This window comes from Ambystoma mexicanum, chromosome 4q (genome assembly GCF_040938575.1).
Source record: "Ambystoma mexicanum isolate Mex_15411 chromosome 4q, UKY_AmexF1_1, whole genome shotgun sequence".
Lineage (NCBI taxonomy): Eukaryota > Metazoa > Chordata > Amphibia > Caudata > Ambystomatidae > Ambystoma > Ambystoma mexicanum.
This window is the reverse complement of record NC_090928.1, coordinates 645191837-645214655: the sequence shown is the minus strand read 5'-3', so window position 1 is coordinate 645214655 and position 22819 is coordinate 645191837. Positions and strand designations below refer to the sequence as shown.

The following is a 22819-nucleotide window of genomic DNA, read 5'->3' as shown; positions in this document are numbered from 1 at the left end:
TACAGCAGTCCCTATAGTGAGTAACTTTATCTGAATTCTAAGTGGACCTTTTGCTAGCTTGGCAGAGGGTTAGAGCTAGGTGCACAGCTGCAAGTTAATTCCCAGAGCTGGTAAATTAAGTAAGGAACTCGGGTGCCCTGTTGGATGCGCGTCTTTCCTTCTGTTCCCAAATCTTGGCAGTCATGAAGTTTTGAATTTACTGATTCCCCTCTCTAGTGCATTCTTTCATATCTGAATTTTCCACATATTTTTGATGCAGGGAACACATTTTTATTGGCCTATCGCATTCCATTGTAACTACCCAGGTTTTTCTAAGCATGAGCTAGCCAGGCTTTAGTTCATGCAGACGTTAGCAGCCTGCATTTTACTGCAACACCACCATAGATAGCACGGTAAACCTCTTCATTGTCTGCTTTTCTGGCTTTTGGATGACCAAGATTACATTTGGAAGACTTGAGTTGCACAAAAATTAGACCGGATGAGTCCAAAATTCATGTTTTTACAAAATCACTGCTTACCTATCCGTATGTCCTAGGCAGTCTATCTTAAAGTGACTTCCTCACATACGTAAGTGTAGCCATGCCTGCTGATTTCGGTGTTAACCTCATCTTTCTGGAATTCCTTTCTTAAAGAGAGTAGTCTGGTGGAGGACAATCTAAGATTTAGATACAACTGAGAAACTTGCCACTTCCCAGCCCCACAGTACTTCACTACAGCAGGACCTGTATTGTTCAGCACCAAGCAATTCAATCGTATGTGATCATGTGCTTATAGATTTATTTTGGATGCAATACTTTGCCAAAGGTAGGCAATCGGCGCTATACAATTTTCTTTACACAATAGTTAATGGTAGTCACAAAAGGTGATTAACACGATAATCACTTTACTTTAAATATCTTCGGACACACAAGAACACATGTTATGGCTGAACATTTATTTTCCTGTTTCAATATTTTTTAGTTTGCTGAATTGGGAACCTGCAGCACAGATTATTTCAGAGCTGTTTTTATTGAATTTTTGATGAACAGATCTGGCCTTTCAGTTGTTCATGGCCAGCTATTGTCTGTTCGACCACACTTATAGCAGAACATGAGTTTTTATATGGATTGGCAGCAACAAGAACATTTGCAGGGAGTCAGAACTGTCCAGTGGGTGTAACATGTTGAGCATATGGTTCAACTAGATAATGAGCGTCCCGAAAGTATTTAAATATGCATATAATGCAGCTGAGGTCACTTATGGGTTATTAAAGTGTAAACTAGTCACTTCTGTGACCCGGGGATTGCTGGCTGTTACCTACTGAATTGTGCTTTGAGATCCTGAAAAATAAAAGTTGCATTAAAAAAGATGAGATTTTAAATAAAATTGACAAGAATATCACAGGTATATGTATGTGTGACGAATGTATTTTAGTGTGATTCGGTAGGTGTGTACTCTGTGGCTTTCTTGTTTTTTCAGATGCCTCCCTTTAGCCAGGCTCCCACCCAGGCTTTTCTAATGAATTGCTAGGCATTTCACACGTTTGAAAATGACCAGGTAGGGTGTATATGAACATGCTGGACTTGTTTCTGCTTGTTAATTTGTTAATGTGTTTGTTCTGTGTTGAAAGACGCTCTTTCATAAATGATGAGCAATGTTCGTGTGGATTTACAATTGTAGGGCGTACTTTGGCATTGCAGGATAGTAGACGTTTTTGTACACACCACATACATTGCTGGTTTGTCTTTCTGTTGCTGGTTATTTTCTGTAAGAATGTGTCAATGCATGTTAAGTTAAGAGTATTGATAAAGTTCTACAGTAAAGTCACACTGTAGACACTGGCACAACACACGAAATACTTCTGATCCTCTCCTGCTATATACAGCAACAGGATTTCACTTATTTTCTGAATGAGAAATGGCCAGCCATACAAAACCATGAGATAATGCTTTTACGTTTTAAATTGCATTAGGATTTTGTGATTATCAGTGTAATATGTTTGTAGAGTGGAAGTACCATACACAGATGTCGGGTGTCGATACATATTCTTTGTAACTGAGATTAAGTGGCTCAGCTAATAAATATCTGTGGTCAGCCATATTTAACTGCCATATATCCATTTACTTGCCTCCTTATTGCCCCCTTACTTTTTACGCAAATAACCTAGTAGTTCACTTGATTCTTCCCTTTCTTACACCGCTCTACCGTCCCCCTTACCTGCAAGTCCCAGCTGCACAGAATTCTTAAAATTCCCCTCTGACCAACTTTCAGGCAATCCACACACTTTCATTGTAACAATTGCTTTTGGCGTTCTTGACTACTGCGCCCCTTGCTGAGACACCCTGAATATTTTCTTTACACATTCCGATCCATCTACAGTTTCATCTGTCTTCTCTTCAAGCGTCAAGTAGCAATGTGTCCAAGGCCCCTCCACACACTTCACTTGCACCCTCATCAAAATGTAGTTCTCTTACTACTCTCTCCGTATTGCCATTCAAATCCTACTGCTCTCACCTCCCTGCATCTTTCTGTTCAATTCTATTTCCTGGAATTCCCCTGTATCTTGGAATGCTCGCCAGCTTTTTGTCCATCTTCCTCCTGCCCTTTCTGCTTTTATCCTCTTGTTCTTAAAGGCTACCTTCTATCCTGAGAAAATCCCCTCAGTTTGTACTCCCACTTTTATACAATCATTGACGACTTTCTACTGATAGTACATTTTTCATGTTTTCTGGCTTGTCTCTGTAAAGCACAGCACACCCTGCCTGCATTGGCAAGTCCTCCTTTTCAGATTATAGTGCATTTTTTTTAAATTAAACATTGTCCTCTGTTCTCTTTCAGGCAGCCAGATAAGCTGGTGGTGGTGTGGACAAGAAGAAGCCGAAGGAAATCTTCAAAGGTTAGATCTATAACATAGTTTGTTGCAAAACTCTGTAGAATACTGGAGTCGTTCAGCGGACCAGTAAACCAGTAAATGCAACAATTTTTCACTTTTGCAGTTATTTGTTAATGGATCATTGTTTCTTACGATTTGTTGTTCTGTGTTTCATTTCCTGACCTTGACGATCTGTTATTGTGCGTCCATCCATGTAGGACAATAATGGAAACTGTTAGCGTTCTGAACCCAGCATGAGTTTTCAGGACTCAAAAGAAGGTGGACATGAAACTAATGTTAAATGAATAAGTTTATAGTCTTTTAATACATGAATATGTCACAGATCTCAGCATCTTTCTTTTTCATTTGATAAACAGTAGTATGATATTCTGCAAAACCAAATTAAATTTATGAGTTTAAGTTATAATATTAAAAAAATGCTCATGAGCCAGACATCATCATTTTTAGCTTATATCTTGTGGCTGCTTGTTTTCCTCTCTTTTGAATGTCTTTTCTAGTTAATCTTTTGGCGCGTTCTCATTTTCTACCAAACCACAAATGTTATTTCATTATCTACAGGCTCATAGTTGGCAACCTGGTATAAAAAATCCCTACCGTGGAGTTGTTGTGTGGCCTGTTCCTGAGAACGTTGAAATCACAGTGACACTTTTTAAGGTGAGTGTGCAAACATGTTTGTAATTACAGAATCGTGTACTGCTCACTTATTTAGGATTGTGCTGCACTGCCATGTCGTTCTGGCTTGGCGTCACTGAAAACTGAATTCCTTCCTTTGTGCACCGAACTATGTAAGAACTCTGCAAGGTTGGAAACTGATTTGCATTTTTGCCAGTTCTTAGCTCTAGAAAAGCCACTAGAAATCCGAAAATATTACTTTGTTCAGTAAGAGCGGTGATTCAATCATTTTATTAAATGATTGTAGGAAACCAGAAGAAAGAGTCAGTGAGTTTAGATCACAGATAACAATAATCTATTGAGCGTTAAGAAATTAAGATCTTTACATGAGTTAAGCAAACAGGCCAGTTCTAATCCATGCAACTCACCCTTTTCAAATGTTGTTTTTTTGTACCCAAAATAGAGCCAGCACCCAAGAATAGGAACATTTGTGTGTGCTCTAGTGCACGCTAGTATAAAGAATGATAAAATTAAGGCAGTTTGAGAATTAACCTGATTCATTTCACAACTAATTATATTTATTGGTTCCAAAAATGTTTTTATGATTTAAATCATTCTCATTGTCCAGTGTCACATGTGGTGTTCTTGTGGGACACTCGTTTGCACCAGCAGGTTAATGGACTATTATTTAGAACTATTATTTAAGAAAACGCAAGTTAGTACAATTGTTTGTGAAGCACCTATTAGAGGGGTATTAAGGAGTGTATTGGTCCGATCTCGCTCACACCACAAAGTGCATTAAGACTTGGCCGTTATGAGGAATTGGTCTGGCCTTGCTGAGGACTAACTGGTTTGTGCTGCCATTCTGCATACATAAGACAGCATGATTGGGTTGAGCTATTGGAAGCTTGCAGGATAGATTTTAATGAGAACATTCAAAGAACACCAGCAGACGTGTGAATCACTATTAGGTTTGTCTCCTCATGGCCCAAGTCTATCTGCGCCGCCTTGGTGCCTTGCCTGCTGCATTGTAATGTGCATTTATCTCCTTCAAAGTGGAGTCCCAGCATGTTTATGAATAGTAAATAAGGGAAAATAAGCTTGTTTTGGGACTTGTGTGGTTTCTGGAGGCTAGTAGCCAATTGCAATCTGGATTCCATTTTTTTGGCATGCAAATTGTTTGTAGAAGTCTGCAACCATTTGGAGATAAGGTTATTGGCCAGTGTGCCTTGTTAATATTGTTGAACCTTTCTTCGGCGCTTGACACCATGGACCACCAACTATTGCTTCTGAGATTAGTTTAAGATGTCTGGCACTTTGTTGGTTTTAAATATGTTTTCGGTCAATACACGTTCAGAGTGATGAAGGAGTATGTTTAATCATCACCAAATTAATGTTGTTGTGCAATTATCAGTATGTTGCCTATGTAATATCCTGTGGGCCTTTAATCGTATACCTGTGGCTTTTAGCTTATGGGAAACGCCAATCGACAAAAGTGAAATACACTATTATTCTTGGTGTTTTGAATTAAGCCTTTAAATGCTCAAGACTACATTTGTGACAGTGATTTACTTATTACCAGAGCTACAGGCATGTTATTCACAACGTACTGGCAGGGAATGTAGTTTTGGGTCGCATGGGGTACAATTTGCCACAAATGGTAACTCCCCCTGCAATCTATGGCACTGCCTTTGCGACCCCTGGCATAGGAATTGCAAAAGCAGAGTGAAATCGAAAGTATAGAGGGCTATAGTTTAGAGGACTTTACTTTCAGAAGGTGACATCCCTTGTCCCTCTGAGCCCCTTGGCAGATTTTTAGTGGCTGTACTGGGAGTGGGGGTCGGAAAGGCATGACTATGTCCTGCTGATGTCCGCAGGGAAGTCTCATGACAGAGCTGCTAGGTAACTGCAGGAGACTGGGCTGCATCTGGTATGTGTCTGGGCATCACCTCTGAACTGGTGAATATACAATCAAGAAAAGGCATGGTGGTGTTTGTGACAGTGTTGTTGAAAACATAAATATATGAATATGAAAATATTTTCTGGAAACGTAGAGGTCTTCCGCAAGAAGCATTTTTGTGATAAAGGAGGTGTCTCAGGTCTTTGTGCGATGCACAAATGACTGTACTCAGAAACTAACAATCAGGATACGGAAAAGTATTAGCGATCACAATGTTTCTCACCCTCAGCTAGACGCAGGCTTGCCTTGGGTCCCATACCCATGGCTGTCTAAATCAAACTAGCCTTCGGTCCAGACCAGAGTCTGTTTCTGGAAGCTCTTTTTTAACCAGTCTTTTCACAGCTTCCAGCAACTTGAGGTATACTTATGGTTGGAATTGCAGTCCGTAGTCCCCACCACCACTCACTAGGCCCCAAGCCACCCTCCAACTTCCAGGTCAGGCACATAAAACCTCTTACCCTTCTATCCCTCCAAACTGACAGTAACATTCCTGTCCCCATCTCATTCCTCCTCCCACTATCTACTCCATCTTTATGCCGAAATGGGCAATAACCTTCCTGCTCTTACTAAAGTATTCACCTCCTCCAGCTGGGGAGGATTTTACTTTTGGATTCATCACTCTCTCCTGATAACTGTTCCTCTCGCCTCTCACCACTCCCTACCAGTACAACACCCTCCCTTAATTCTTCACCACCTCTTCTTGAATGTTTCCACCTCTCATTGTCTCTTACAGCACCTTCACACTAAGACAACCTGCTCCAGCCCATCAACCCCCTTTGCCTGATGATACCGCCCCCTCAAATCTTTTCCACCTCAAGATACTACCACCTCCTGCAGTCTTCTGTGACCTCTTCCTGTATGTCCTCCTGCACCCTTCTACCACCTCCTCTTGAATCTCTGTCCCCCTCACTCCACATGCAGCTTCCACTTCTCTATAGTCCTTGTAATGCTCTCCGAACACCTCCAGCAACAACCTTCTCCAACAATCCACATTGAGCAGCTGGGGCTGGCTGTATGCATAGGATTGTCTATTCTCCCCTTGTGCAAGTCTTTACTGAAGGTCTGCAGATGCAAGGGGTAATTCCATGAAGCCTGGGGTTGGCTGGGTTCTTTGAATACAACCAGGGACTGGTCTGAGCTCAGAGGTTGGCACCAACCCTATATCTGGCCTGTCTGCCATCTTGTATTTTACACATGCTTCTCTGACCTGCTGCAGCTGCCTGTACTGTGTTGGGTGCTGTGTGTGAATTCAGAGCTGGAAACACTCTGGGCCAGCTTTCAAACTCCTCTGATTTAGTTGTGATGCTGGTCTAGTTCAAAACTGGAACAGTGGTAATGTAACTTTGTTTTTCGCATCAGTTCCTAATGTTCAAGAAGTCGCAGGCTTGAAAGATTGTGCAAATCGGGTCCCACAAATCACTAAATGTGATTCTTCTGCAGAGCTCAGTGAGCTGGTAACTGTAGCCATAGCTATGCAGCCTTTATTTGGGACAAGAAGAGATTTTTCCTTAAAGAGAGCGAGGCTTCAATTTCAGTTTTGTTTATTTGTCAGGCTATGGAGAGCTTTATTCTCTTACCTTACCTGGGCTGGGTTTACCATGGGACTGCCCTGTGGTGAGGCAAAGTGACTGTCCCTTGCCAGGTATTGGGACCCCGGCAGGGGTCCTCCTACTGCCCGGTCCCTGGCTCCACATCCACTGGGTACGTGTTGCGACCAGGGTGACCTGTCTGCGGGTCCTCCTACTCAGGGTAGAAGATCTAGTCACATGGCTTATGTCAATAGAGCGCACCTCGGATTATGTCCATACTAGCGATACCACCCGGCGTTGCACAGGTATGTAGCTGACCTGTACGTGGGGGTCTGCTAGAGCCTTTTGTATGTTTTATTGTGTCATAGCTTCCTATTTTTGAAAAATCTGCAATCTCCCGAAATTGCCTGTATTGATAGCACCGGGCCAGACCCCGCTGCACCTCGGTGCAAGTGCAAATGGTTGGGGTTGCTCACATTTCACAATCGCCAGTGCACCCCAGACTGGTATGCCGACCTTGGGCCAACATTCCAACCCACCAACTGTTATGGGGCTGGAGCCAACCCCGAACATACAAACGCAATTTCACAAATATATATTATTCAGTGCAATTATGAAAATGTTGTGGTTTAAATTTAAGCATTTGTTTTGGTGAACTATTTGCATTTGTTGATAATGTTAACATCTCAGAATATTTTGGGAGGTAGCAATGAATGCGAGATTGCTATCACCTAGTCTCTGTTAAATACAAATAAATCATATCTGTTGCCTAGTCCCCCATTACACAGGATTGGTGAAATTTTATAGCTGCTGTCATCTGTTTTCACAGAAAATACCTTTTTGTTATTGAACCATCAATCAACTTGAATTGAAGTGAACTTCAAGTTTGTGTTTCTGCATGCTTTGGAACAGGTGGTGGTATACACATATGAATAATGCCTCCCCATTGTACCTGTTCTTTTTCTTCTCAGAATGACAGTCACATGCTTCAGTGCTTCCTTTTTGGTTAGTTTCATGAGAACAACCATGGAAATGTCAAATGCTCTGTGTGCCAATGTTTTTTTTTCTTTCAGGCTATTGACTTGTCTACAGTCTGTGCATCATAGACAACCTCGCTAGTGTCATCTTAGAGAGTCTAAAGTAAGTGGGGATGTGGATAGACTCTGTTAGTTGCCCATCTGTTTCCTGTAGACTCTCCTCAGGGCTATACATTTTAATATATACATTTTAAACACATTGGTTAGGCATTTCTTCTTAATGTTTGTGGCCACATAGGAAACCTCCTGCCTCCCCACATGTGGTTGCTCACTGTACATACATTTATACCTCTGATTAAGGTTTTATGGTAAATAGTCATTTTACCATCCTGACTAACTCTAATCTACAAGACGAGTTCTCCAGGTTTGGCAAACAAAATGTCCATAAACCTATACTTTAATGTCCATCCTTATTCTGCTAACAAAACGTACATCAAATAGCTTCCTGGGCCGCCCCTCCTGGAGTAACTCCATGTTCTGCCGTGTACAGTATTTCCTGTTAATTCAGTTTTATCAGGCCATCCCACATTCTTTTGTTTATGTAACACATCTTCGGTCTCATGTCTCCCCATGTTTTTCTCAAATGTCTGCTAGGTCTCTCCATAACCTTGGTTTCGCGCCGGTCATGCCACAACTTTGGTATCTCTCTGGTTGCCCACAGGTCACTGCACAATTTTGTTTCTCTCAAGAATCTCTGTAATGCTTTTAAAATGTAATATTTTTGATTGGATAACATGGAGTCTATTCTAAATGCATTCCGGGTGTAGCGGTGGACATTTTCCTCAAGCCTCGCTGAAGGCTGCATTTTAATGTGAGCCCTGAATACTGTCTGCATTATTTGAATCACTAGAACCATATATTGTTCCAGTCTGCAGTGTTTAAGGGATTGTTTGAATAATGCACCTGATAACGTTGCAGGAGCCGAAAGCAAACTGTTGTCTCTTGGCGTTTTCGATGTAACATTTCAGCCGAATGGCAGTGGATTCTTGCAACAGGTGAACTTTCTGGACAACTACTATCCTGCATTTGTGGGAGGTTTCAATTAGGGAGCATCAGATCAGGAGATCAGATAGAGCTTCGGGGGAAGGCTAGACGTGTCGCTTCCTAATTGACTGTTAAGCACAAATCTCTGTGTTCGCCTGGTCTCCAGTTCCCAGTGCAGATTTTGGCTGCGATGAAAAGTTGTAGAAAAGGCACTTTAACAGTGATTTATTACTAACCATTTATTTTTTGTAGTAGCAAAACAATCCCCTAGGCCTATCAACGATGTTGGTTTCCCTCAACATGACACTATTGATAAAAGCAGTGGGTATTTCTTCCCCCTCACCTATGGTCCTTTCAGACAGGCAATAGTCTCACCTTTCTTTCAGGGATGGTGGTTCTCAAGTTGGTATCAACCTCAATGGATATGTCCTCTCTTTAACACAGCTTCAGTTCTTTGTGGTCGTATGTTCCCCAGGTATCCAGGGAGCAGATGCAAGCCTGTCTGCCTGCCTGCTTCCTTCCAGTCTTCTCCAATGACTGCCATTTTCCCCCATCCTTTATTGAACTGAGCCATTGAGTGATTGTCTAAGTTGGACCAGGGTTGGTCCTTCCCCTGGCCTATTCTCTCATAGTGTGGCTAGTTGTTAGCTCTCCTTTGTTATTGGTTGGGGTTTGATTGCTGTTTGAAGTACATAAGGGTCAGTCCTAAGCCTTAAAACCAGGTCCGAGCCCGTAGCACCATACTAGATTCACAAATAGGAGTTGGGCGTGCCTTCACAAAGTTGCACAGTGTTCTGTGGTTTGCAGCCAGTGCAGCCTGCTGTTTCCAGTGACCATGATCACTCCTACTATCGCTCTGAAGGTAAGCTGTTTGAATGAGTTTCTCACAATTTGGCTTCTTTCAACAAACCTCTGCGATTTATTTTTTCTTTAAGTTTCAAGCCACTTACTGTACTATAAGATAGCATGTGTTTGAAAACCCCCATTGTGTCTTCATTGTGCGTGTATTATTAATCATGACACATTTACAAATGCCACATGCTCCATAATTAGATTGACTCTGATAGGGCATGCTGGAACCTAGAGTTGCAAATCCTCCTTCCAGATAAAGTTCATTATTTTTGCTTCAGAGGGATACAGTCTGAGGGGGAGATTAGCTCAGGGATCCCACTGCATCTACACTCTGAGAGGCACACCGGGTAGTGGCCGGACGAACCAAGTGCCCTGTGACTCGACCCTCTCACACAAAATTATGGGGAATTTCTCTAATTCGCCGCACCACATATACAATAACACTAACACTGTACCTTTTATTCTTGATTAGTAATCTGTAAAGGTTCATTTTACAGCCCAAAGCGTTTACTCCTAATGTCTGGCAAATCAGCTATGCTTGTTTGGACAGTGACAGCTAAGCCAGCGCAACAACTGTGCAGGAGGCTGTACATTACGGAGCATTTCTATGAGAAATGTAACTGCCATTACTTTTACGTCCCGTCCCCTTTCCTCCATACTGCATGGGCGTCCCTTCCAAGGGACGAGAGACGGAACCCTTTTCACCTGAAAAAGCCTTCTTCCCCTTTAAATTTAGAGGAGCGCAGGGGTGCGGCCCAGGGAGCATGCGTTGTCCTTACTCCGCCCTCCGGCGCCACACCTCATTCCCCATTGACGCATCTGCAATAGATTTTACATTGCCTAATGACACCAGTATTAGGGGGAGGATGGTGGGACGCATGGAGGAAAGGGGACTATGGACTAAGAGTATGTTAGTCACTACTGTGAGTAACTTATAATTACTCTTAAGGCCCTTCCCTTTTCCTCCATACTGCTTGGGCTATTACAACTGAATATATCCCCAGGGTAGAGAGGAGACCCTCTTTAAGCAAATAGGTTCCTGAGAACCGCCTGTCCGAAAGCCACGTCAGATCTAGAGCCGGCATCCAAACAGTAATGCTTGCAGAAGTAAGGATGTCTTGATGGTGACCAGCCTGATGTCCGCAGACGACATTGGCTTGAACGGTTTGTGCGCCAGGGGCCCAAGACTATGTTGAGGTCCCACACGGGGTGCAGCCTCTTGATGGGTGGGTCGAGCCTTGCGAACCCTGTTGGATGTTTCTTGATGATAGGATTGGATATGGGGAAGGCCCCCCTCCTCCGAGTTCCTGTAAGCTCCGATGGCTGCAAGATCTGTACGGCAGGTGTCATCCTGCATGCCAGAGTGGGCGAGGTGCGCGGAGAAGGAGAGCACGCAGTCCAACGTACATGCCAGGGGATCGAGTCCCTTGGAGTCTGCCCAGTGACATAATCTGGTCAATTTGCTTTTATAATGGGCCCTGGTAGCCTTGCTCCTTGTGCACTGTATGATTTTCAGATTAGCCTGTGATAGGCTGAGGTGCCGCAGCGTTACCTGCTCAGGAACCACGCTGTGAGGGCTAGTTTTTGTGGCGCTTGGTGGGACCTTGCCCCCCTGCTGCACCAGAAGATGTGCTGGGCCCGAAGGAAGGTGAATAGGAGGCATCTCCGAGAGGCTGAGCAGCTCCGAAGACCATGGGCTGGCTGGCCACCATGGAGCTATTAGAATGATTTTGAGCTGGCGAGACTCCTTGATTGTGCAAATCACTGTATGAATCAGCGGAGTGGGTGGGAAGGCGTAAGCTGTCATGTCATTCCACTGATTCCGAAATGCGTCGCACAGGGAGCCGGGGCCTTGTCCCTGCCAGGAGGCAAACTGAGGGCACTTCTTGTTGTGCCAGGTGGCAAAGAGATCCACCTGGGAGAGACCCCATTTGATGAAGATCTCCTGAGTAACGAGGTCGTTTAGCTGCCACTTGTAATTGTCTGCTCCCAATCTGCTGAGCCTGTTCACCTCCAGGTTGGATTCCCCAGAAGGTGGACTGCCGTGAGGTAGATGTCGTTTTCCAGGGGCACTCCCACATGCTGATTGCCAGTCTGCACAGTGGAGGGGATCTGGTGCCTCCCTGCTTGTTATAGTACATGCTGGTCGAATTGTCTGTATGGATGAGGACAACCTTGCCCCTGAGAAGTGGAAGGAATGCTCTGAGCGCTAGCCACATGGTGTTCAGCTCCAACCAATTGATATGGTATTCCTGCTCTTGTCGAGTCCAGGTGCCATGGACCGAGCCATCGTCCAGGGTGGCTCCCCATCCCTCAAGTGAGGAGTCCGTGGCGATGGTGACCTGCGGAGTGGGCAGCCGAAGGGATTGCCAATCCATAGGTTGCAGTCCTTGGACTACCATGTTAGGTCCCGATGGAGAGATGGGGGAACGCTGATCATCTCGGATTGAGAACCGCGCTCTTGGTTCCATGAGGCCGCAAAGTGCAGCTGAATCCTCCTCATCTTCAATCTCGTGTGTGGAACGGCTAATAGGACTGCCGTCAATAGACTCAAGAGATGTTGGTACCACCATGCCGGAGTCACCTCTCTGCTTAGAAAGTGGTTGGTGGCCCTCTTGATGGCCAAGATCTTGCCCTCCGACGGAAATATCTTCTCGTAGCACGTGTCCCAGATGAGGCCCAAGAATGTCAGAGTCTGCATGGGCTGCAGCTGCGACTTCTTGAGATTGAGCGAGAAGCCCAGATCATGCAGTGTGTTCATAAGGGCATGGGAAGAGTGGTGAACCGCTTCCGGAGATGTAGCCCTGACGAGCCAGTCATTGAGGTATGGGTAGATGTGGAGGCCCTGTGCGCTGAGGAGGGCCGCCGCCGTATTCATGAGTCTGGTTAAGACCCTGTTGGCCAAGTTAAGGCCAAAACGAAGGACCTTGTATTGAAAATGGTAGCCCATGATATGAAAGATACCAATGCTAGTGAATTGTAGTTGCCGGTAGGTCACTTCTTCCTTCTGTGGTATTTGAGGCTTCCTTTTGGATATGTTATGTTACATCTGATCGAATCTCCTGTAGGTGTAGTGCTACAGATTGTCTTATGTTGCCTATACATACCATGCATATGATGCATTAAATGTAATATCTTAGTTATTCGATGGTGGCAACTGGACGTGAGAGGCTGCACATCACCTATGGTGGCTATACCATGTATATGAGGCATTTCTGGGGATTTTGAGGTATAACTTGACGTATGATGACAGCAACTGGACTTATTAGACTCCACACAACATTTGGTGACCTATACCAAGCATATGACATTTACAGGTATTAGAGGAAATTGCATTGCTTGGGGGTTTTAAGGCTGCACTTGGCATTGGCAGCAACTGGACGAGTGAGATAATCGCCTTCCAATTGGTCGGTCTACTATGAATATTGGACATTAACTAGAATATTGGACAATTCTAGGCTCCATCAGTTCATGGTTCTGTTGGATTTTCTTCTGGATGGTGCTGCTTCCAGGGTCTGGGAATACACCCAGGGGCTCAGCTCTCACCTGACTACCTCCCTACTCCAGGGTGCTGTTTCCCGGGTTCCTCCTCTCCTGATGTTCTCGGTCATAAGCTTCCTGAAGATTTCTCTTGATGAAGCTGGTTCACTGGAACCGCCCTGTACTTTGTCTCTCTAGGGGGTGACCTGTCCTCGTCCCAACTTTTCTTGTTGTGCCGGTCTATCTCCCCCCTCCAACTTTCTTATGTCGTCCTTCACAGAGGGCTATGGGTCTATATTCTTCCCACCTTGATAAGAGGGTCACAAAAGGCCACATTTTCCTTTAACTGGTATATGTAAAAAAATAAAACGGAGACAACACAGAGTGGTTTTGGTATGCCAAATGCAAGTTAACCAGTTAATTGCAATAGACTTGGGTGGGGGGAGGGGACAAGATAAAAGCCAAGCTCTCACTCCAACATTTCTCCAATGTTTGAACAGAAAAGGAGTTTATATAACATGAATGAGTCCTTGTGATGTCACGGTTATGAAAACTTATCGCTCTTAATCATTGGCTCCCTCTTCTAAACTACATATGGAACCTATATGTGCACAACTAGGGATTGGGCAATTTGTTATCTAAGATCCCACCCATAGGCCTTCCCCTAAAACAGTGTGTTACTCATTGGATTTGATAGTTGGTAGGCCCTGAACTACTTCTGCAATGAAAAAATATATGAGCTCATCAGTTTAACAGACGGTCACACTGTCCATGAACTGGCTGCATACTGACATGTTTGCATGGATGAGAGGGAGCGAGAGAGAGCGAGAGAGAGAGGGAGACAAGTGTATTGCCTTATTTTAATTAAATCAAATAGCCCATGTTTATCTCCCGTGGCATGAGTCGCCGTGGCTCAAGGCCTTGCTCGCAATCTGTGATCGCCATCCTGCTCTTGACAGATTTATTAATAATTATTTTTGTGAGTCATCCTGGTCTTACCCTGCTAAGATTTAATCGCTGCATTTAGTTGTTTTTTCTTTAGCCGCTTCTTGCGTCCTCCCTTCACCCCTAGCTGGTTGGTGTTTTTTTTTAATTTGCACTTACCAGAACGGGAGAATTGGCAGTGTTCGTTTTCATTTTGTTGCTTGTAATGCCAATCATTTTGCGTGTGCCTGTGCACAACTTTTGAATCTAAGGGGTCTGCGAGGGCAACTGTATTTCCTCGGTTATGTTGCAACTTTGTTTGCTGAAAGTGTGAGACTTTATTCCCTACACTAGTCGTTTGGGTCTGGCACGGTGGCTGGAATGACAATCTAAGATGTTGAACATTCGGGAATGGGGTATCTTTGAGGGTATATAGCTCACCTTTGTCTGTAAGGGCTGTGATTGCCCCCTTGGTGTTTAGGGTTGTCTGTAGGGGCAGTGGTTTTATGAGTGCCTTGCTGATTGCCCTTTTGGTGGTCATGGGTTCCTATAGGAGTGACAGGGGTGTGACTGGTGCTCTGACTTCCCCCCGACCATGGTGCAAGAACCCAGTAGGGGTGGTCTAGGTATCCCCTGTGCACGTCCTCTGCATCCAGCATCCATTAACTCAGTGTGACAACCGACCCTTTGGACAACTCCACGCTCTGTCTCCAAGTTAGGCAGGGGACTGCGTTGCACAAGGAAGCACTTCAGTTAAATCATGTTTGGTAACAAACATTTACATGTTTTAGTTTAAAGTAATTATTTGGTATTTACTCATGCATGAGCTTCTATCAGGATTTCCGATATATCTGTGATGTCACTTCCTGTCATCAAGGTGAAATGGGACATGTCCTTTTCTGTGAAGTCAACTGAGTCCGAGGTCGTATAGGAGCTCTGAGCCACCACAGTGGTGATTTTGCACAGTATAAAGACTCTGACGCTGCTTGCAGTGAGATTAGATGTGCTGTCACTTTTGCTACGCCAGTTATTTTACTGGAAGGACAAAGCCTAAATGCTAGGATCAAATAATTTTGGAGCTTTGCAAAATGAAGAATGGGGTCATGCTTGTCTTCTCGCCTACTTGGGAATATTATGTTATTAGGATGTGAACCACACACCACTGCCATTTGCATGGTCTGCAGGCTCTCAGGATTTATGTATGCTTAGCAGGCACGTTTATATGAATGCTTAGGTGACATGAATACTTTACTTATTTTTCCATCTATGTTAGCATTGCATGGATCCACACGCTCATGAATATCCCCTGTCTTTGGGCTGGGAATCCTCGGTTAAAAGAAAGCAGTTTAGCTTTAAACTTAAACTGCTCATCTCCTCTATAGCCTATCGGTGTCCTTTGTGTTATAATGCCCCCAGCCAATGTCACTCGTCCTCCTAAGCTCCACTCCTGGTGGCCATCTTCAGATTTTACCATGCGTTTCTAGTGTCTGGAGTCCTCGTGCTTCGCTCATCAAATTGTTGTTTTTTTGGTGCGATTTTTCTGAAGAAATCTTCCACCTCTTCTTCACCAACAGTCATGCAGCACATACCAGCAGTGGGGACCTATTTGCAAAGATCTTCAATCCTCCTCGGATCTTCAACCAGTGGCGACAACAGGCCCAGGCTTCTGAGCCTACATCTCGACACCTCCACCATGGCTGATGCCACGAAGAAAAGCCTCTTCAGGGCCTGTGAAAGCTGCGACCTGACGAACATCTTCATTGAGGACTGGTGCCACAAGTGCCTTTGTCTTCATCCTGACCACAGCGTGATTGGATGCTCCATCTGCCAATCCTTCTCGGCGTAGACCAAGAAGGATCTCCACCGGAGTTAGTGGCATGGATTGCGGAAGGGAAGGCCTCATGCCTCGTCCAGGGCCGGCAGGTCGTCTGAGCGTACTCCCTCTGGTAAGAAGAGCTCGAAGTCCTTTGAGGATGCTTCCTCTGTGAAGATCCAAAAGAAGGAGAAATCCCACGCTCCATCGGCATCCTAGTCAATGGTCTATGTAGCTGTGGGACCAAGTTCTGGAAAAGGTTGATCTGTCGCCGACTCATCGGCGGTTAGCCTACTAGCTGGTGGGTTACCACTGTCCATGAGGAAATGGCTCACGCCGTCCAAGCCCAAATCATCCAAGGGCGGACCGTCTAAGAACCTGCCACTGGCTCCTGCATCGTCGACACGAGCCCCGTTGACAACTTCGACTACCAGGACCGTCGCCCATAGACAACCACCCCATCGATGACCACTGCAGTGATGAAAGCCTCGTTGTCTAATGCCCCGTTGACGACCCCATCGGCAAAGTCGAGAAAAATAAGTCTTCCTTCGGCAATGAAGAGTTCGCCACCTCCATGACGGTCACCATGCCCAGTGCTCTCTGCCTCCTAGTACTCAGTCAACAGTCCTGACTACAATCCTGTTGACAACTTCTCCACAGGCTGAAGTCATCGCCTCCTTCCCGAGCGGCTCTGATCGGGTGAGAGACTTGCCTCCAGCTCTGGACTTCCTGCCCAGGCCCACCAAGGCAGTTCTGGCTCCTATGGGATCCCGCAAGAGATCACCACATATCTACACCTGTTCTGAAGACCTGCCTGAAGACTTTTATTCGGATCAGGAAGGGGGCCCAGGACCCATGCCTCATGAGGGATCTCCTTCCCAGGAGACTTATCAGCCACTTAACCCTTGCAGGGGCTTGAGCCCGACTCCTGCTATGGATGAACTACCTGCACCTGCTCCTGCATCAAGGGACATGTCCCTGGACATCCTAACCACCCTGCCTAGGTTGCTGGTGGAAATTCAGCACACCTGCTTACCGGGCCTGTGCTTGCCCCAGCCAGGAGCCCCCCCCTAAGCTACATTGGCATCTGCCAACCCCGCCTCATAAGTCATCTGTTACTCCTCGACCAGTGCTAGGGGCCTCTCCCCCCTCTGGCAGAGGAGCCAGATTCTAGCACAGAAACTGACAACACCAGAATGTGCACAGATGAGTATGACTACGTTCCCGCGGATGGGGAACGGCTGGATGTCGACGGGCACGCCAGCTCTTCCCCATGGATGAAATTGGCTCTCTCAACTCCATCATCTCAAAGGCTGCCAAGCTTTTCAATTTGCTGCCAGAAGAGGAGGAAGGCTTTCTTTTTCAACGTTGAGTCCACTATAAAAAAACATTGTGTTGGTTCCGTTGTTGGATGACATTTGGGAAGATGGATTGGCAGTCATGAAGGTTCCAAATACCATGCCTGTGAAGCATGACAGGCTAGAGAAGAAATACCGGGCTCTGGATTTGGCCCCCGTGTCTCAGGTCTCAGCCTTCACCAGACTCTGTGGTATCGGCCGCCGCCAGGTAGAGGCCATCAAACCCTTTGTCCATGGTGCCTCTGGACCAGGAAGGCAAGAATCTCGATGCGACTGGCAAGCACATAATTACTACAGCAGCCAACACAATCAAGGCTGCCAACGCCTTGTCCAGGTATGACAGGGAGCTGTGGTACAAGCTAGGGCCCATCCTTGACTCAATCTCTTGATGACCAGAAGGCTGAAGCATTGGCACCATTACAGGAAGTAGAAGTAGTTTTGAATCATGCCATCACTGTCATGCTCGACATAGCATACTCTGGTTTCTGCCAGGTGGGGAATGGTGTGACTCTCCGGCTCCAGGGTTGCCTCAAGGCTACTAATTTCTGCACAGACGTGCAGACGAAGGTCATCAACATGCTGTTCGATGAGGGCACCCTTTTTGGGAAGGCGGTAGATGACACTCTCCATGCCATCAAGACCGACACAGCGTCAGCGCGGTCTCTGGGGGTCCGTGCAGCAGAGAACGTCGTCCTTTTGTGCTCCAAAAGGGTAGAATATACAGATCCAAGGGGTACATCACCCCCTATTGTCAGCCCTCGCACTCCACTACCCAGGAGGCTTAAAGGGGTCGCTCTCAGGCCTACGGCGTGGCACCCAGCATAGTTGTCCTCCCCCTTCCAGGTCACAGATGACCAAGCAGGCCTGAACCATTGCCCAAGGAGGTCAGAACCGGCCCAGGACCCGCGCACACACACTCCCCGGTGGGCGGGTGACTATCTAACTTTGTTCATCAATGGTGGTCTGTTCGGCCACACCTCACTCAAGGAGATCCCTCTGTACCAGGTTACAGTCATTACTGACGGGTTGGGGAGCCCACACAGGACATTCTCATGCCAGAGTGCCTCTGTCCCTGAGGAAAATGAGTTGCACATAAACGTCCTACTACTAGGGCAGTCTTCTGGGTCTTCAGCCCGTTCCAGCCTAAGCTATAGCGTAGTTGGTGCAGATCTTCATGGACAACGCCGCCATTTTTCACATCACGAAACGGGGCTTGGCACGCTCCCACCACTTTTTCCCTGCAAGCCCAGTCCCTATGGCACTGGGTCATTCTTAAAGGCATGTTCCTCGCCCCCTTTCTCCTAGCAGGCATCAAGAACACCATTGCGGACTCTCTCAGCGGGAAGCTGTGGTCCTGCCACGAGTAGGAGCTTCAGGAAACTGAAGTGTTGCACCTTTTCAGCGAGTGGGATCTTCCTCAGGTCGATCTCATCACGACGGCTGCCAACGCCAATTATCAGAATTTTGCCAGCAGATATCCTCAACCGAGGAGTCTTGGGAATGCCTTCTAGTTTCCCTGGGAGGGGCTCTTCCTGTACGCTTGATCACAGATTATGCTTCTGCTACGTTCGATCAATGCATGCAGACATTACCACTGCAGTATGATCCTCATTGTGCCAGCGTGGCCAAGGCAGATCTGGTGCTCAGACGTTCTCCATATGTCAGTGGTTTCGGACGTCCAACTGCCTCCACTTCATGACCTCTCGTCACTGAGCCTCACGGCCTGGCTCCTGCCACCCTAGAATTTGTCACGATACACTTCCTATAGAATGCAAGAAGATCTTGGCCAAGGCCAGGATTCCCTCTACGTTGATTTGCTACAGGCACAAGTAGAAACGCTTCACAGTGTGGTGCCGGGCACGGAAGATCGCACTGCTGCACGTACCTGCTCTTCAGCTCCTCCCATACCTGTTCTCGCTGGCCAAGGCTGGCCTTGCCCATGCATCCATCAAGGGCCACCTAGCTGCCATATTCAGGTATGCACAGCTCTGGGCAATCTCTTCATGTGGTCGCACAGGCTTGTTAAGGAGTTCCTCAGGGGTCTCTTCAGGACCTACTCTCCAGTGACGTGGTCCTGTCTAATCTAATGGGGCCTCCGTTTGAACGAATGCATCATTCCCCTTTGAAGTTTCTATCGTGGAAGATCACTTTCCTTGTGGCAAAGCAGGTTGGGGATACTTAGGCCCTCTTTTAAGCAGCTGTATTTTTCCTTCCACACCACTTGTTCTGCAAACTCAGCTAAGTTACTTACCTGTAACTTTGTTCTCCAGCATGAGTCATGCATGGATTCACATGTGAACCCTTCCCCTCTGTGGCTCCTCTTGGTTCATACTGCCACTTTACATGCACTACCTAATCTGAAGATGGAAACCAGGGGTGGAGCTTAGGAGGATGAGTGTCATTGGCTGAGAGCAGTATCACACAAAGAACACTAATCGGCTATAGAGAAGATGAGCAGCTAAAGTTTAAAGCTAAACTGATATCTTTTTACCTTGGATTCCCAGCCTGACGATGGGTAATACTCATGAGCATGTGAAATCTTGCAAGACCCATGATGGAGAACAAGGTTACAGGTAGGTAACGTGTCCCATATGGACACAACGGTCAGCATGCATTAAGAAAGTAGTTGTACGGTTTAATATGCGGAAAAGGAGAAAGTTAAATGGTGGAACATTTTAATAAACAGTATGTTATGAAATATACCTGGACTTATTAACATCCAGATTCAGGTTTAACATATTTGGTCATTTATCTAATTTTGAAGTTGAGATAAGTTGTGTGTTACTCGTATGTCCCCATGTATCCTTCCAATTATAGATTTGGGAGTAGTAAAAAGTAGTATTCCCAAAATGACAGGTTAGTGACTTGTGCATTAGTAGAATCTTTTTAATTATTAACCATACACTAGACCATAGCTCTATAGCAAATGGGCAATTAAATGTGACTAACATTTGTTATACAGTGTGCTTGTACCTCCAAAGTTTTTTCTTAACGCTAAGAATGAGATTACAATGTAGTTCAGGTGATCTTGTGTTTCGTTGCGGTGTAGGAGAAAAGTTCCAAACAAATGAGCCTTAGAATTAGAATGACCATCATCCAATGAAACTTTTATGAAAGTTTTCATGTTATTCATTGGTCATGTACACTTTCTTATTTTGATTCATTGAAGGCAAATTTATCTGATGAATGTTCATGTTGGACATCGTGAAAACCTGGCCTTTTTGTAGCCCTGAAGGACCTGATTTGTGAACACCTGGTTTAGATTGTGAGAGTGGACAGAGGCAGGAAATGTGTCATTAGTACGGAACTGAAAGTAGTGTATTGGTCCAAATATTGTGCATTTTTTAACCAAGAGCCATTGCGTTGAGCTGGGGACAGCAATAAAATAGTCTTTTAACAAGCTCTTAACTGTGGGAGTCGGAGGAGCCTACAATGATTTCCTATGGAAATTCAGGACTAACATAATCACTTTTAGCGCTTTGAGACAAATGTTCAACGATGCGTTGGTCGTTTGACATACCCAAGAAAATACTAGGAGCATAGGTAATGCAAGAAAAGCTAAGAGCCTGGGCAGGATGCCATAACAGAAAACATTTTGCTCACTTTAGCAAAATGATGGGACCCAGTCTTTGTGACTGAGGAAACTTGAGGGACAAAAGAACGGTCTGCATCAGTTCGTGCACGTGATTTCTCTTGCCAGTGATTGGTTTAGTTTGGGGTGGTTTCCAGTATCCAAATTTCCCACACAAGGGAGACATGCACAAGTGAAAAGGGTGATCCTGCGGAGTAGAAGAATGCAAGAGGTTAGTGATTCGCGTCGTCTTAGTATCTGAAAGGAGCTTCCTTCCATCTCACAAAAAGGCACTACCTTGTTTGCTTGGTTGTCTGGGTTTTAGTGCGAACATGAGGTCCGGTCAGTAGCACCATACATTGTGGATATTTCATTACTGCAGTGTGTCCACAAGAACTCGTGCTCGCCAACTCGTTTGTTGAGCAGATGCTGTACATCCTTATACACAAAAGAGTGGAATGTGTGCACCTGTAGAGAACGTATCACGTGTAATAGGGTGGGTTACCGCAGAGGTCTGTCTCTGCAGTTCTCTGGTGAAAGGGAAGTTAAGTGCTCCAGTCGTTAGAGCACAGTCATTAGGTTCTACGTTCAGAGCTCGGTAAGGGTGACAGACAGACAGGCATTTGAAACTATCTGAGCTAGATTTCGGAAAGTGTGTGTGCGCCTCGCGCCCGGCCTTTAAATAATGTACACAATGCACAATTTGAAGGTAGTTCGACAGAAAAGAACATGCTTTCAAAGGGACCAAAAAAGGTCCTCACAAAATATAAAATGAATCGATGTGATCACTGCGCTTGGGATTAATTGGTGAACGCCGACGGCACAGCAACTTGCTACGTTCATCCATTTTGATGGCAGATTCTGTCACCAGAGAGGGGAGATCAGACCTGGATGTAACATTGATAAATGGTTCCACGCTGTAAAGGGCGCTCTGCTCACAAACGGCAGGGAGTTGAACGGAAGAGTGGTCCGTGTAATGCAGCAGGCGAACCATTGAACGAATGCGTTACCCTTGTTGCCTTTTATGTGTGCATAAAGCGTGTGCAGTGGAGTTGCGGATGCTTGCAAAGGGCACACTAATAAGGATGAAACATTGCTCCTTGGGGCCTTTTTTTAACCCGCTTCTCCCAGGCACGAGAAGAGATGGCCCGGAAAACACTGAAAACGTTTTCCCACTGAAAACGCAGGTCCACCACAATCACCCAGTGCAGTGGCCTGGCATATCTAGCGCAGGACTGAGCAATGGTGGACGAGTAAATCTGCATAGAAAGACGCTTTTTTCCTAGGGCATGCAGCCCTTTGTTAAAAAGGAAACGTCTATGGTTGTTAGGGCATATCAGCAAGAAAATACCAACAGCACCATCTGAGCAACTCAAACTGCTACACTGTGCCATCTTGATGGCGATTCTTGTCAAACTGATGAAACAAAGATGTAAAAAAAACGAACTAAATAGACACTACAGAATAAAAACTTCTGGCAAGTCACCATTAAATCCAAAAAGTGGGAAGAAAGGCTCCATGGTAGATAAAGAGTAGATCTTCTTAATTATTTTGGTAGTTTCTAAACAGCCTTACTCAGCTGGCATCCATATGAGAACAAAATATATAGTCGGCCAAAAAAAAAATCAATCTGAAGATGTGCAGGGTTTGATAAACATCTATAGATTCTAGATGCAAGAACTATAAATAATGATGGTAGTCCTAAAGTAATCAGTGTGTGGGACGTAGTACTACATAGGGGGGTTTCTTAATGGTGTTTTACACGTTAGTTAGTTCTGATTCCAATCCATAGCATTCTTAACCTACTCTTACAAGTCTGTGTCTCTC

The 22819-nt window shown here is 45.4% G+C and overlaps 1 protein-coding gene across 5 annotated transcripts in view; it reads left to right on the top strand.

The window, feature by feature from the left end:
• EHBP1 (EH domain binding protein 1) overlaps positions 1–22819 on the top strand; it is a 2510899-nt gene that overhangs the window by 137910 nt on the left and 2350170 nt on the right. For all 5 annotated transcript variants that reach the window (XM_069608212.1, XM_069608214.1, XM_069608215.1 and 2 more), the window contains exons 2-3: positions 2818–2875; positions 3431–3526. In XM_069608212.1, the coding sequence (XP_069464313.1) occupies positions 2818–2875; positions 3431–3526 (154 nt within the window). The remainder of the gene's footprint in view (positions 1–2817; positions 2876–3430; positions 3527–22819) is intronic.